We start from the raw sequence: 16245 nt of genomic DNA on the forward strand, positions 1-16245 counted from the left end.
TCATAATAAAATATTAATATTTAAATATATACACAAAACTCTAGATTTAAAAAATCTACTTTAAAAAACCTGAAGTAATCTCAGTTTGTACTAAAAATTAAACTGCATTTTTAAAAAGAATGAAAGAAATTACAGGGACATATATAATGCATGTATAATTATAACCTTAATTTGTACTGATTTTTATGCTTTATTCACATTTTCCTCTTTGTGTTGTCTGTGGACTTTACTGCCAATTTAGTCATTCATTCAATTGGCTTGATGGACAAATGGCATATCTGAAGAAGTGTGGTATTCATATAATTGCGCCGTATCTGTAAAATCTGTATTTCTATTAAAGCACAAAACATCTGTAGCAAACATAAACCATCTTCAGTATCAGTGCCTGTCCTTGATAATAACTTTAAATAGCAGAAAATCACGGTATTTTTCCTATATGCACAATAATTGTTCATCGGTGCCTAAATGGTAATGGTAATTCTAACCCACTCCTTTCTGAAAAGGATTTCTGGTCATTTCCTGTGAATAATCATTTTGCTTTAACATTCCATTGGACATTGTGCTCACAGGTGCCTTTCCTGTGCCATTCCAATATTCAGCCAACCAGCATTCAGAGCTTTAAAAATCCTTGTATCTCAAAATCTTCTTTGTCTCCATCTCAGAATGATCAGAACCGTTTAGCTTCTTTTCCCCACTCACCTCAACTATCACATCTGCCCTCTGGCCCTCCTTTGTGGCACCTCAATCCCACCACCTCTTTCAACCATTCAACATCTGGGGCCATTCACTGACTGTAGCACCAAAAAGTCAAAATTTCAGATGCTACTACTGTCCTCCTTCACCACTTATGTTGAAGTACACAATTCTCCTCCTTAGCTTCAGTAGTCTCTTAACAGCCTTAATTCATCCTGTCTTGTGATATTTCATTTCTCACCAGATTATTGGTTGACACCAGCTGTCTTCCAATCACTTCATCTGTTCTGTGGACAGCTGTGTATTTATATTTGTTTATTCATTCAATTATTTAAGCAGAGCCAGTATGGTGGTTAGTGTGTTTGACTGGGGACCTGGGCGACTTGCGTTCTAATTGTTATGAGGATGAAATGCAGCTAAGTAAACTGCCTTGGGTTCCTCACAAACAGAAAAAAGGTGGGATATAAAAGTAATGTAATCATAATCCTCATAATTAATAAATGTTTCTAGATATCATACCAGCTAAAACTTGCCACACACATCCCTATACAATAGTGTAAAATCAGTAAAACATGCCAGCACAGTATAAAATATCGTATCAACACAAAACCTAAAATGACCATTAAAAAACTTAAAGCTAAAACCATACATTGCAGGAACTAAAATGATACATTTATATATTTAAGTATTTGTATGGTGCTTCTTTTCCAAAAAGGTCTCCACAAAGGCTTACAGTCTGTAAAGACGTGACACACAGGCAAAATGAGTGGAGATGAAAGAGAGAGAGAAAAAAATAATTGTTGTAGCAGAATTGGTGAAATGGTGCTGCTTGCCATCTCATGTCCCTCAATTCAGTCTGCTGGAATGGCTATTGGTGGTGTCTTCAAGTTAAATACTAATATTATTAATGCTATACCTAATAATACTAAAGTACTTTTCAAAGCCTAGGCAAATAGAAAAATGCTATTTTCTGCTGCTAAAAATAAAGCAATATGAGTGCCAGGCAAGCTTCCTTTCGGATAGCATTTCAGAGCTGAGGGACCACCACCAAAAAAGCCCCCTCTTTTAGCCACCCTCCAAGCCTAAGAATGAGGAGGCATAGAAACGGTGAACAAATATGAACATATGGAATGTTTATTTATTTATTTAGAAAATGTGTAGGCTGTCCATCACTGTCATCTCTGGACGGCTTACAACATTATCCCAAATAAATTAAATTAACTATTCCACAACTGAACATAAAACTAACCTATTTGAAACAAATTAAATAAATCTAATACAATTAAAATTACTTAATGTTAAAATATTGGTCAAACAAAAAGGTCTTGTTCATGAGGTACATATGAGATGACAGCTTCCATCCACAAGGCTGTTTCAAAGCATTTTGCTGCTTTAGTTTAGTTACAATGTCCCCTGCCCCCAGCACTCCTGTTAGTTCTTTAACAGCATAAAAGAGGTTCACGGAGAAGAAATTATGGGTTTCTTGGGATAGATAGTCTTCTCTTTTTAATTTCTTTAAGGTCACAACATTTATGAGTGTCACTGTTCCCCTATCATATTTTTAACAAATTAGGCAAATGTATCCTGAAGCAAACAAAACTTTAAAAAATTCAGAGTCAACATTCATAAAAGTATACACCAAAGTGAATGAAAATTGATTTCCTAAAATAGTGTATTTAAACATATTTGACATTTTTCTTCCTCTAAACTTGACTGATGTCTATTGCATCAAAGTGCAAATGATAGTGCAGAGAGATCTGCACCACGCTTCAATCCTTCGAACCTTGAACTGTAGAAGCACAGACTGAACAATAGTATGTTTTTGTACCAGCTACAATCCTGACTACATTAAGTATTTACATTCCACTAGCCTTGGGAGGTCACATTTTAAAATAAATTCACCCATAATAGAGAATAGTTCTGCTTTAGAATGACCATGCAGTCATCACAGCTGGACTTAAAAGGAGCAGATTCAGTTCTTCCATATGGGTGCAAATGCTTTGTGGTCAGCTGCATTCAAATCTACAATCCAGAACTGTAGAACCCACAACCCATTTTTGGTCCCACTTACAGAGCAATGTTTATTTGGAAGTAAATCCCACTGAGTTCAGTGGGGCTTATTCCCAGGAAAATGGGTTAAGAATTGCAACCTTCATTACTTAATTCCATGCATTATTGTCAGTTTTGCTCTATCTAACTCTATATTCTAGCTTTTGAATACCCTTTCCACTTCTCTTTCTGTCTCTACAAAAGATGGCTAACCTATTGCTAGTTCATAAACTGAACTCTATCTCAGGCTTGCAGCTACGATGGGGTTTGCCTGGTATACAGCATCTTCTGCTTCAATTTAAAAAGTACCTACCTATTGTACATGTAGAAATGTAAGGAAAATTATAGGCATTTACCTAAGTCTCATCAAAAGGTAAAACCTGTTCCCACCTTCATTGTTCTGCCCCAGTGAGTACAAAGCCGATGGGATAAGAGACAGGATTTTTAAATGTTATAGAATAATGCACTATATAGTAGTTATTTAACTGTGCTATATGATATTATAGCTCCCTTACAATGGATCCCTAAGCATGGACTCACTTTCTGCTTTCTCACAAGATTATTGGTTGTGATTCTGAGGCTGCTATCCCATAACCACATACCTGGGAGTAAGCCTTATTTAACCAACTGCACTAAGTTCTGAGTGGATACATGCAGCATTACACTGAGAGTTAATTACACTAGTTAATTTTTAATAACTGTCTGGACATCAGTTCCTGTCCTCAGCCTAAGCTTCTTTGCAAAGAGGGAATACTTCAGATCCATCCACATATACACCAAATCTCCACTCACTCAGCTGTTGACATGATACAACAGCCTACATGGAGTTGCAGCATGTGTAGAATATGTCTAACTACCATTCTGAATACACAACCTCCACTTTGGGGTTGCCATGTTGTGTGAACTTGGTAAGCATGGGATATGCAAGTCTCACCTAATCCACACTTCCTGGGGTTTCATGGCACAACCCTGAACAAAGGTTGCCTATATAATTTGGCGTTCATGGATGCTGTGACTTTGCATGGGTTAAATAACCCAAGATAAGCCACAGAGTAGTGCCTCTACCTGGTCACTTTATAGTATCTGCTCTCTGATGAGCCTGAAAGATATCAGAGCCCTGATTTTGCTTACTCTAGTTACCTGACACAGGAGGATCCAAAGCAGCAACATCATTTTACCTGGTATAAAAAAGTACTTTACCAATGCTGAGTCTCCTGTCTTAAAACACTTAAAGGTAAAATTGCAGGACTGGGGCCCCAGCATAACAGAAGGAACACATTTTGACTTCTAGGAAAAATGATCCCATGGGCATGCAAATGAGAAAAAAGCAAAGAAGAATGTTATTGGCTGCTTGGAAAGCCAACCATAGAAAGAGGGAAAGAAACTCAGCAGCACATCTGATAGTCCTGCCACTTCCTATCAACTCCTTTCCTCCCTAAAGAAAGCAAGGGGAAAGAGAAGGGGAAAGCAAATGCTCTAGGACCCCAGGGATTCTTACACCTCCAAAAAGCACATTATCTTTGAAGTTAATGCAAAGACAAAGCAGAAGAAGACTAGAAATAAAGAGACAAATGAAAAAGTATAGGGAACAATCTTACTGTGTGTGCCCCACTGTTGCTTTTGCCTTTGAATCAGAACAGAGATAGACATATACCACCATCTTTTTTGTGTGATGCTTACCATGAATGAATAAATGGTCTATTAGAGCCACAGGTCAATAAGAAATTTTGTATAAAGAGCAAATACAACTAATTAAGAATAAACATACAAAACAAATGCATTTTATAAGGATGAAAGAATTTTTTTAAAAAAGTTGCACTGATGTAAAAAAATGGTTTGCCAAATATTTTTCTTGTGGTATTTGGATTTCTGTATATCTGATGGTCTTGGAATTGGGGTAACCAACTCCAGGGTACCAACTGTTCTTTGGGGGCAGTGGCTCATCCAACAGCACATGATATTTGATTTAGTCTAATGGGTATTATATCATAGGTGCAACTGTTGAAAGACATGGATGCTCCCAGGTGACTCAAGTCCAGGAAAGATCACTTTGGAGAATTGTGATTCCACAGCAAACCCAAGACCCACAGAAGATGTGGGCACCTGATGACTCTCCCAGTAAGGATGTCTCATCTGAGGTCCTGAAAAATGCCTTTGACCTCATCCTAAACTATATTAGTTCCTGACTCACTTGCCAAATCCAGAGCACTTTCAGTAGGACTAGATGAGAGATTTAGAGTTGTTGTCAAAGCACCCATTTGGTTGCCCAAAGACTCTTTTGCCCAGAATACTTAGACTGAATTGCAATCAGAAAGAGAGGCACCCAACGGCATATCCAAAAACCCTCAACCTCAAAATACAGATGAAAGGGATAGTAAATAAATTTATAAGGTATTAGGAGGCAAGAACTGCACTGCAAAATTTGAAGAGTGTGTAAGTCAAAGCATGATATGGACTGCGTATTGGATTGGGAATAACCAGTGAGGAATGCTTAACATTAAAATGTGAACTAAATTTCTCTTCCACCCCTTTTGAAATGGTGGTTTTGCTTCTGCAACAGAGACCATGCTAAAAGACTGAAGTCTATGCTCTATTTTCATACTTCCTTGCTGAAAGAGTCAAGCTACTGCAGGACCTGGTTTGATAATCTTTGAAAATGCCACAAGGTGCTGTTCTTAAAAGTGGGTCAATTCTGGAGAAAAGGACGCAAAAGAAACAGAAGACGTTTGTTCTCTTTTGCTAAACAGATGACATTTCTTAGAAAAAAAGGTTTCTGATTTTTGCTGACATTTCTTAACCCTCTTCCCTGCCTATTTTGATCAGAGTTCAGTCTGATAAATGCTATCTCATACTTGTACTTTCAACAATTCACCTCAGTATCTGAAGCCACTTTTTTTTCCCAGCATTTGATATCTTGCCTTTTGATCTTCCACTTGTTCAAATCCTTTTGATTCTGATAAAGGTAGGTTGTGACTTTTCTACAGGGCAAGACAGAATATGGAGTATTCTTGCTTCCATTCTACTTTTGTGTGTGTGCTATTATAATATGCACACATGCCTAACTTCTAGTATGGAATGGTGTCACACATCAGAGTAACCAGTGTCTTTCTGTGTGTTTTTCCTTCTTTCCTCATCCTGAGCTTTTCTCAAAATCTCAAGAGTACTGAAACACTGATTCTTGATCTCTCTCTTTTTCTCTCTAGCAGATTTTTCTCTCTCTAGTCATAATGTGCAGTCACTAACAATTAAGGAGTGGAGTTTTAAAGAACAGCAAAACATGTCAATCTAATGAACACCAGTCTGAATATCTGATGAGTGACGGCAGCTTATATATACTAATGCAGGATGATAAAAGTGTATGACAGACCTTGACAACTTCTGACCTACCAAGCTGGATATGGCCTACCAAATGAAAACTTAACAATTCCTGTGTTTTGCAGTTCTGTATAGGCAGGGGGCGGGGAAGGGTGGTTATATCCCCTTGGTGCATGATAGGTCCTCTTGGGCTGTGCGGGAAACAGAGTGAGAAGTGGCGCAAATTAAGAAGAGGCAGGTCGGACTCACTCCTATTTCAACCCAAATGTGACAATGATGGGACAGATGAAAAGCTTTATTTTTCTCCAAAATCGAAGTGGATGCTAAACACTTACTTGAAAATCTAACTGGAACCACTTAGACTAATTTGTGTGGCATATAATAAAGCACTGGTATAATTTGTGGCATACTTTATCCTTGTGAATTTTTAACACTCAATTTCAAACAAAATGGGTATGTTTAAGGAAGGAGCCCCAAAACCCATGTCACAGTCTTACAAAACTGATGGGTATCGGGTTGTCCAAGCTGGCCAAATTCCATCAAATGTGATCCTGTCCTTATTTCCTAGGCAAGAGAGTTCCTTAAATACCATAATTTTCCTGATTTCAGCCAGTTCTTTGTCCTCATTTGAATTCCTGTAGCTCCAAGATATTGATGAGAGTAGTTAAGAGTAGTTCACATGAACATTAAAAATGAAAGACAAATTCCCAAGAAATCCTTCCCAGCCATTTTAATATTTTTAACTAAAAAACTGAATATATGGTAAGTGCTGATCCAGTCAGTATAAGTCTAGATTGCTGCTACTGCTGTGCTTGGCTCCCTCCCTGGTATTAGAATAATAGGCTGTCGTACTTCTAGAATAGCATGAAGCACTTTTGTTCTCCTGCTACTCCTTCACATAAACCACAAACAGTACAAGGCAAAATGATACAGAGTCACGTACTGTATTTGTTGAGTTTCCATTTAAATGTAAACCACTGTCAAAGAGGGGGGAAGATGCTCCACTGCTGTGATCACTTGATGGTCCTGGGGAACCTGAAATAAAGCAAATTAATTTGCTTCATAATTTGTATTCAGCAGGAAATAAATAGAATGGCCTGCTTTAGCTGGAATTGCATTGCACGTATACAAAACTGTTAGTTTGTTCAAATAATAACAAGTAAATATTTAATTTAACTAAAATAGGTGTAACTGTTGCTATACATGTCTTAAAAGGAAAGACACAGGAGGCCAGTGCACCAGATATGAGTGGAAATTTAAAAGTCTTAAGCTGAGAAGCTTACATACTTTTGCAGTAGGATTCAGTTCAGCTTATACGAAACAAAGACACATGCTGATCAAACATATGTACTTTAATTTCTATCTTCTGTTTTCCCATGACTGGGGTCTGATAATAAGCATAAAGTCAATAAAAGCAAAATACCAATTTTATATACCCAGGGACGTTAAAAATCAGGCTAAAGAGGATTCTTTCAGAAGGCTTTCTAGATACAGTGTTCACTAGAGAGTAAGTTGCATTGGACTCATTTCCAATACATACATTGCTAGTAAGCACACTGGACTTCACCATTAAGATTTCATTTTAGTACACCACTAGGGGCCACTAGTTTCAAGATGCTTAAGCACAATGAGGAAAAAAATAAATTAGAACTGCAAAATAATATTGCTTAATAGATATAACAGAAACCCAGGAGCAGAAAATCATGTGTTCAGTAGCTTGCTTTAAAACAAAATATTTATTATGTCTCCCACAGACTTAGCAAGATTATCTCTCTGTCATCTTTGAAAGTAGAACTTCTCCCCAAAGTCTTTTTTTTTTACTTCTTGCAGTTCAGTCTGGAAGTTGTAATCCTTTTATGTAAAGAATAACCACAACTCTACCAAAAAGGAGCAGGGAGAAAGTTATATCTTTTTCTCCTTCAACATTTTCATAAGGTTTCCTACATTTAGAAGTGAAAGCCAATTAGCGTAAACCAAATTCCAAAACATTTCAAGTAGCTGTTAGACAGATGATTCTGATTTTTGGAGCACACTGGCTACAAATGAGTTTGATGCAAGCACTGCATCAAGGCTAGCCATATGCATGGAAGTCATGTTACTTCAAAAGCACACATAGTGTGACACGGGATCATAGCATTTCTGTGGCCAGTCTCCATTTCTGAATTCGTGTGGCAGTGAGCTAGTGAATTAGGCCATCTCAGCTGACTTAAGTATCTATGTAACTACTTCTGCTATATGATCCAGGCTAATCACCAGGACCTTTCCTATTCAGTTGCTGTGCGCTTTCTCTAATGGGGTGATGATGCGGTGGGAAAGCCACTCTCACTGGTTCTGCCACTGTGTTGAATAATTCATATTTTGCAATCATGTGAAACTTTAACACAGGGATGTGGGCTGCACATGGTTATGGGTATATGAGAAAGGGGCATGTATAAATATTAAATAATATAGCATTCCACTATATAATCTTTTCTGAAGTGAAACATGCATGAATGAAATAATATTTGTGTGCAAGTGTCTGTTTGTTATGAGGAATTTTGCAGAGAGGAAAACGTTTTACTGAGATCCATTAATTTCTCCTTACCCAGTGGGAGCTTTAGAAATGATGGAGCTTCCCTGAGGTACTGAACGGTGATGGTAACTTCATCGCCAGCATTTCGCAGTAGATGCACCTGTCAGTGTGACAAATAACAGCTACTTTATACCAAAGAAGAACCAGCCACAGAGAGCAAAATGGTCTACATCAAAAAAAGCCACATCTCAGTAGTTTTGTCAGGAATCCAATATTCATGTTTATTGCTGGAATGAAGAATATCTGGAGGGTCAGAAAGGCAAGCACATTGTAGAAGACTCCAAAAATTAAAATGTAAAGGAAAATCAAGGGGAAAATATGCTTCGAAGTTATTTCTGATAATACAATTACAATTAGAGCACTGTCTAGTACGAGTTACTTATTTTTGAATTCCTAACATTTGGGGAAAAGGGGAATGCTGATCTCTTCAGTTTACACCAATGAAGTTAAAAAAGTTCTTAACATTGATTGGAATGTGGAATTTGGTGGCTTTTGTATTAAGCTACAAACCAGGAGCAGGTTTTTAGTGCTGCTACCAAGGTACATAGGAGTGATACGCTACATTTCATAACTGTAGGAAGAAGTGTTGTAGAGTGTTGCACTGGGGACCTAGAAGATCCCAGAGTTTAGGTTCTGGTCCCCACTCAGCCATGAAGCTCATGGGGTGACTTTGGTTCAGTCTCTCACTCTCAGCCTAAGCTACCTCACAGGGTTGTTGTGAGGATAGAAATGAAGCCTTGGATTCCTCACAAGCGAAAAACAATGTGATATAAAACAAAGGAAGAGGAAGAGGGGATGCAGTGTAATAATAATATTATTTAATCATTTACAAATGAATTTATGATATGCCACCTTGTTTGCCAAGGTGTATCTACAATTAAGTTAAAACTCAATACAACTCTACACTAAGCTAGAAACAATAAAAACCTTAAAATCCCAATAGAAATCTGCAAAATTAGCAAAAGAGAAAAACAAAAAAACCCTCATAAAAGACAATATATACAGTTTTAAACTTTCCTAAATGCAGCACTAAAAAGTAGCCAACAGGGGCACATATAGGAGAAAAGTAGGAGCTTAATAATAACTATATATGCTTCCTATATAGAAGGAAAATGGCTCCTTCAGGATGAGGGGAACTACAACTCAAGTGTGAAGAAATACCTCTGCTTCCTGAAGCAATCCTTCCTCTATGGCCACCAGCTGTGGCAAATCACCATCACCATGAGGCAATTCCAGCATTCACTTCCACTGTTGCTAACCCTAAATCCAACATTAAAATATGCTGAAAAGCTTTCAGTACAAGCCTATTTAGATAGAAAACTATTGTGTAACTGAAAAGGGTGGTTGGCTGGGAAATGGTGGGAGTGGTGGGCATTTTTTCTGTCAAAATATGCACAGGTCTGTGTCATTCAAAACAAACCTTTCAGGCTTGATAAAGTAATGCTTAACCTTTACTTAGTAAGATATTTGCTAATTATTCCAAATTATAAATACCTCTGTTCCAGATGTTTATGTACCAGGTGTTTGGTTGCTATTATACCTCATACCCTATTATTTGCTCGCTAACTTTGAGATTTTTTTTTACTTCAGATATTAGTTTTATAGCTCTTCACTGACCAAGTATAGCTTGGTTAAGGATTGTCTTTAAATGGTATCCAGAGAACCTTTCAGATTTCTTTTACAAGTTACCCAGAATGCATTGTAAAACTGCTTGTCTTCCTTTTAATACAATCACTACTTTTTACTTATTTACATTACTAGATTGTTCATTATTTCTTAAGCATTTCGGTTGTTCTTCATTTGACATTTTATAAAAATGCAGTATTTTGCTCTGAGGCAATAACAACTGAATAATTTCTCATTAGTCTTCTTAGCAATTTCGGCATGGCTAAATTCAACTATCTCTTAAATTCTGAGACATGGGCAGCCAGTGACTTTAATCACATCCTGCCCCGACAGTATGTTAATGATTCTAGCAGCAAACAAGTGCAATTGTTTTCAATATTGCACTGGTGCGAGGAAAGGAGGCATTAGAAAAAAGGCTGTATGGATTTTTGTGAACTGACAGTTCTTCTTTATCTCCTGTTAGCCCTAGGCATGCTAGCTTCCATGTGAGCAAAGCCTCTTTCTTCATTTGATACTGGTTAACAAAGGTTGATGCTGGTACTGGTTAACAAAGGTTGATAACGAATAAGACTTTGATCATCCATAATCATTTAATCAATGAGATGTGTATCCCTGAGATCCAGTGGAATAATATATGGAAGAGCATGTGGGCTCAGGTAAGGCCGATAGCACTCTCAGTTAGCAACCCCCAGTAAGAGAGTAAGGGCAAAGGAGTGTTACTTCTGTCTGAAAATAAAATCTATCATCCTTACCCCATGTTGTCTCATGTTGCTCTCCCTTTAGCAGGGGGATTGTTTGGTTATATTTTTGAAGGTGAACATAACCCATTTAAGTGGTAGCATTAAATGCTTGTTAAACGTTGTTGGCTCCTTAGAATGAAGATGGTGACTATCTTGTCATGTCTTAAAGTCACTTGGATCTATGCTAAGAATTGTGTCCAGTGTCTCTCTATAGGTGAAAAATGCTGCTACAGGTTCACTTAGAGCCAAAACCAAAACCTGAGCATACTAAACCTGCTTCGTGCTCTAATATCTGGAATCAAAAATACCTTATAAAAAAGACCCCATAATTACCATGGACTGTGCTACTGAAAATAATAGCTGTGATGTAGTCAGAAAGTCTACTAAAGCTGTGAAATTATGGGAGAGAAACAGTAACAGAGCAATCCCAGACATTCAACATTCAATTGCCAAGGCATCCAATTCTGGAGACCTGCACTGAGCAGCTTTGGTAACCCTTTTCAGCTCTACTGTTCTATGATTCTAAGGACTGAATTTCCCCCTCCAAAGCTGTGGCCTTTCCTATGTCCTGAGGAAGGAATAATCCAACATGGATCCCCCCCACCCCTGCTATGATCACCTTGGCAGCAAGAACTGGCAACTTTCTGAGATTGTAACTTTGAACTCAGATTACCTCATACAAATCACAAAAGGAGTTCTCTTGTGAGTAGGAGGAGGAGGAAAGAAGAGAGGCAGGAATAAACAGGAACCTTTGGCTGCCCTGTCTCCTATTCCTGCCCACAGACAGTGAATTAAAAAAATAGTCTCAGAGGCCTGTCAAGCTGATTTCTTTTTTTAGGAGGAATGGGAGGAAAATCTCCCACATTGTTCCTCCTGCTCTGGCTTAGCCTTGTTGTCAGGGCACAGGATGAATGGAAGCCTGCAATCTTAGAGCCCTCAGTCTACTCAGAATACACAGTGTCGGATATAGTTGTGAATAAGCAATATTATGTAGGTGGATTTTCCCAGAGTGGATGGAAATGGAAGTTCCATGTAAAATGGCAGGCTCATGCAATATGTTTATAATAGTGTGCATGATCTATCTCACCATGTTATTTATCTATAATATCCAGTACTAGCAAAAGGTATTTCCCTTTGATTGCAAAATTCAAAAAGAAGACAAGGAGAAGGAGAAACAGAAGCAGAAGAGGAGCATCACAACTGAGACCTTCAGTAAATGAAAAGTCAATATTAACCCAGTCTTCCCACACAGTAAAGGGCTGGAAGAAACAAACATGAACAAGCTTAGGTGACAATTTTAAATTGAAAAAGTTATATATTTACTTTTATAGCACTGGATCAGCTACTTTAGAAGAAGACCTGGAAATCTCAAGGGGACCTTGGAGCACAGATGGATTTTGCAAAGAAGTTGAATCTTAAGTGCATACACACTGGATTCCACATTGGCTTCAGTGTTTTTCACCATTCAGACTATCATATCAAATTGCTGCTTTTTCCTGGGTCTGAATGAGCCATGGTGCCTATGTCTGCCATGTTTCATATGCAACCCATGCTAAGGGGATGTTGTATATTCCAAACTCAGTTAGTGTGGGTTATGGGAAGGCTAAACAACCCTCCCATGATCCAAAAAAAAAAAAAAAAAAGACCACGTGTTATGCAAGGGTTGTTCAACCCTCACAACATCCAGTCACCAGGTTTGCAGGGAATATATATTCAAAATGGTGGTTACACATGCCCCACAACTATTGTGTGTGTTGAACAATTCACACTGACCTTATGTGTCATGGGAGATGCCCCAATATTACCAGTAAAAGAGAATGAGTAGAGAAATATAATCTGTTTCCGTAGTGTGACAGCCATAATTCAGGAATCACTGAATCTCTATTGAACTTTGTAAGAAATTATTCTTCACCAGAGTATAGTTTTCTAAAATGAGGTTCTTGCAAATGCAAGGAAATATAGATGCTGGTCTGTTAACTAGGGTTGTGTGAAGATTATGACAGAAGGGTAAAAATCCAATGGATTTTCTTGACTTGGTCTCATGGATTCAACTTCCTCAACCCTGTACTGGTGGCAACTCAATCTGACATGAGTCAGACTAGGCTTCCTGTTTTTAAATGGGTTGCAATTCACATATTTTTATTTCAAGCTGGGGTAATATGAAAGGACCAAACAAGTATGCACATTTGCACAATTTACACCCAATGGTTCTTGGCTTCAAGTTTGCACAAATATTTCAAGCAATTTCACAGAAGATAAAAGCAAAACCCCTTACTTGGCCTGCTTTGGCCATTGGGTCACAAATGTGTTGAAGGTCAATTGAGCTCAAATGGAATGAGCTTTCCAGAGTAGAGCACCCCTAAATTATGATTTAATTATTTTGAATAGTTTAAAGTTAATTGTTTTCATTGTATTTTATTTTTGGCATTATTAGCTTGGAAGTTATTATTATTTTACATTTATCCCCATTTTTTTCCCTTTGTCAAAGAACCCAAGGGAGCTTATAAGATTCTCTCTCTTTCTCTCCATTTTATTCTCACAACAATTATCCTGCGAGGTACACTGGGCTGTGGGTCTGTGACTGGCCACAAGTCACACAGTGAGCTTCCTGGTTGGGTGGGGACTAGAGCCCAGATCTCCTCAGTTCCAGTCCAACACTAACCACTAAACAACACTGGCTCCCAGTGCCTTTTATATGTCACCTTAATCTCCACTGAGATGTAGAGTGGCTTCATAACAACAACAACAACAATAATGGTAGTGTATAGGGACATCAAACACAAGAGCTTTATGTTCTCTGACTGACAGTATTATGTATGCTGACTGACAGTAGTTCACCAAGGTAGGATCCCCTGAGATGCTTCTTCTGGAGATAGACAGGCCCTTATAAATTCAAAGTATGTGCTGTAGTACCAAGCCAAGCGCCCTCCAGCCAAAATGGTCAGGGAGGGGAAAGGATCCACTCTTCAGACCTGATGCAATCATTGGTCCAATATTAAGTATGTTCTAACTCTACCTTTGAAGAGATTATTCTCCTATTTTCTTAGCACAGTATGTCTGAGATATTCTTTTAAATTATATTAGGAATTGAAATTGTTTGTTCCCAAGGGGCTCTCTTCTGAAGAATGCCAAAGATAAATGGAACACTTGGGGAAGACAACGTGGCCAGAAGGCTAACCCAATTTAGCTTTTCAAACAGACAGCTATAAATATTATGGATTTTATAAATTAGTCAATTTGATTAAAAATCAAATAAAGGTTAACAAAACTGCTGGTTGAGTTTTTGTCCATGTTTAAATGAAAAGGCATTTATTTCCTAATCCTTTCAGGCTGACAAATGTGGCTCCCTGAACTCCATTAATATCCACTTTAGGGTTTGGAATGAATTGATGTGTTTTTCCAGGCCAGACACATCACCTAATCACTTTGACCTCTCTCTGCTAATCTGCATGTTAATGAAGCCTTCAATGTGCCTAATGCTTTTAAGTTTTAGACAGAATTGTTTCTAATATTGAAAGAGTAAATGGATGTTCTAGATGTTTTGTTGCGTAACGAGGAATACTATACTAATTGGGAAATTTCCATTAGTATGCTGCACCAAAACATTCTAACAGTATGGTAAATCATGTTACTAATTTCATTTTTATCAGTTAACAGAAAATAGTTCCTGTTATTTTAATTATTGAAAATGATCAATATAGTACAATTTACAATATATTAATAAACAACTTTTGTTTATATTAGTTTAAAAGAGGTAGGCACATAGCATTTTGAAAGAACAGCATAGTGCTGGAGCTTTAACTGTTTCAGAGTAAACAATAGACATCTAAATGGCTTGTGTTCTTGATTCCATAATTGTTATACAATGTATGTGTAACATAAACATAAACAGGTGAAAGGTTAAATATTTCTTCTACCCAGAATTTCTCTTCTTCAAGTATCCCACTCTGATGCCCCTATTTGCAGTGGATTAAACAGAAGCTAAGACTTTTTAGCACAGTTAACACATACAAAATACATTCCTGCTCCAAAATTTGAGTGTTTGTGGTGAAAACTCCAATCTTTAAAAGAAGCATACAATGCATGTTAGGTGTGAGTTAAATTGTTTCATTTTAGCAATAATTCAGGCCCTCAGCATCTCTCAGATGTTTTAAGGTCCCCCTTTTACTGATTGCTAAAATACACTCTGGAAGGAGTAATCCTATGGTTCCTCTATAGTATCTGAGGGGCCATTCTATAGTTTGAATTTCCTAGTTAGGGAAACTGGAGATCTGACCACCTTCCATCCCACAGCTAGTGCCCAAGGAACCACACCAGCTGCCCTCTGAAGCCAGGAACAAACTCACAGGGCAGGGAAACAAGATATTCTGATGAGCAGGGAATGGAAGATACTGGAGAAGCCTCTCCAGCCTCCTTTGTTCATTCCTCCAAACACTCTAGCGGATGGGCAAAAAAGCCCAGTTAGGAAACTATGCAGGAAGAAAAGACAGGGGCCTGAAGATTGTCTCCTGCTCTGCATAGGATTGTAAGCTTCCAACTTGGGGCTCCTGGTTATCATGCTCGTAATAGAAGTGTACCATTAAGCTACAATATGATGCATTTTAGTCCTTCTGTTGTCTTCAAGAGCATGTGGCCAGTGAAATCTCCAAAACTGAATTCAGCCCTTGGACTAAAAGAGGTTCAACACCCTGTGTTAAATGCAGGACAGCCTTCAAGTACAGCTTCTGATGCAAGATTTATTTATTTATTAAAAACATTTCTATGCCGCCCCCATTGCAACAAAGCCTCGGGGCGGCTCACAAAAAATACAAAAAAAATACATAAACAATAACAATATAACAATTTAAAAGAAAAAAAAAGATGAAAATCTGCAGATGTTAGATAGCTAAGTAGACCCTTATATCCATGCATTTCATGAACGCCTAAGGAATTGGACCTTTGCTTGTGTTTAGGAATGTTATCTTTGCTCATAAATGTGAAAACTTGGAACAGTAACTTGATTTAATTTCCTTCCCAAATGCTGCTTTCTAGACTCTATAATTTAATTCACTAAGCCACTCTTAACATGTGACTTTTTTGAAATAATGATTATTAAGAATATTATTTAAGGATATACACCATCGCAATCTACAAATAACAAAACAATAGTCAGCGTGGTATATTGGTTAGAGTGGAGCAGGACTTTGGAGATTCGGGTTCTAGTTCCCAATCAGCCATCCTGCTCTCAAGGTGACTAAGCCTAACCTACCT

General features: G+C 37.8%; 1 protein-coding gene across 1 annotated transcript in view; it reads right to left on the reverse strand.

Annotated features, from left to right (window-relative positions):
- Positions 1–16245, reverse strand: part of SNTG2 (syntrophin gamma 2) — a 240384-nt gene that overhangs the window by 91928 nt on the left and 132211 nt on the right. The window contains exons 7-8 of the mRNA XM_044419194.1: positions 8642–8729; positions 7001–7092 (exon numbers count right to left, since the gene is read on the reverse strand). Coding sequence (XP_044275129.1) covers positions 7001–7092; positions 8642–8729 — 180 coding nt within the window. The remainder of the gene's footprint in view (positions 1–7000; positions 7093–8641; positions 8730–16245) is intronic.

This window comes from Varanus komodoensis, unplaced genomic scaffold (genome assembly GCF_004798865.1).
Source record: "Varanus komodoensis strain SLA01 unplaced genomic scaffold, ASM479886v1 scaffold10, whole genome shotgun sequence".
Classification (NCBI taxonomy): domain Eukaryota; kingdom Metazoa; phylum Chordata; class Lepidosauria; order Squamata; family Varanidae; genus Varanus; species Varanus komodoensis.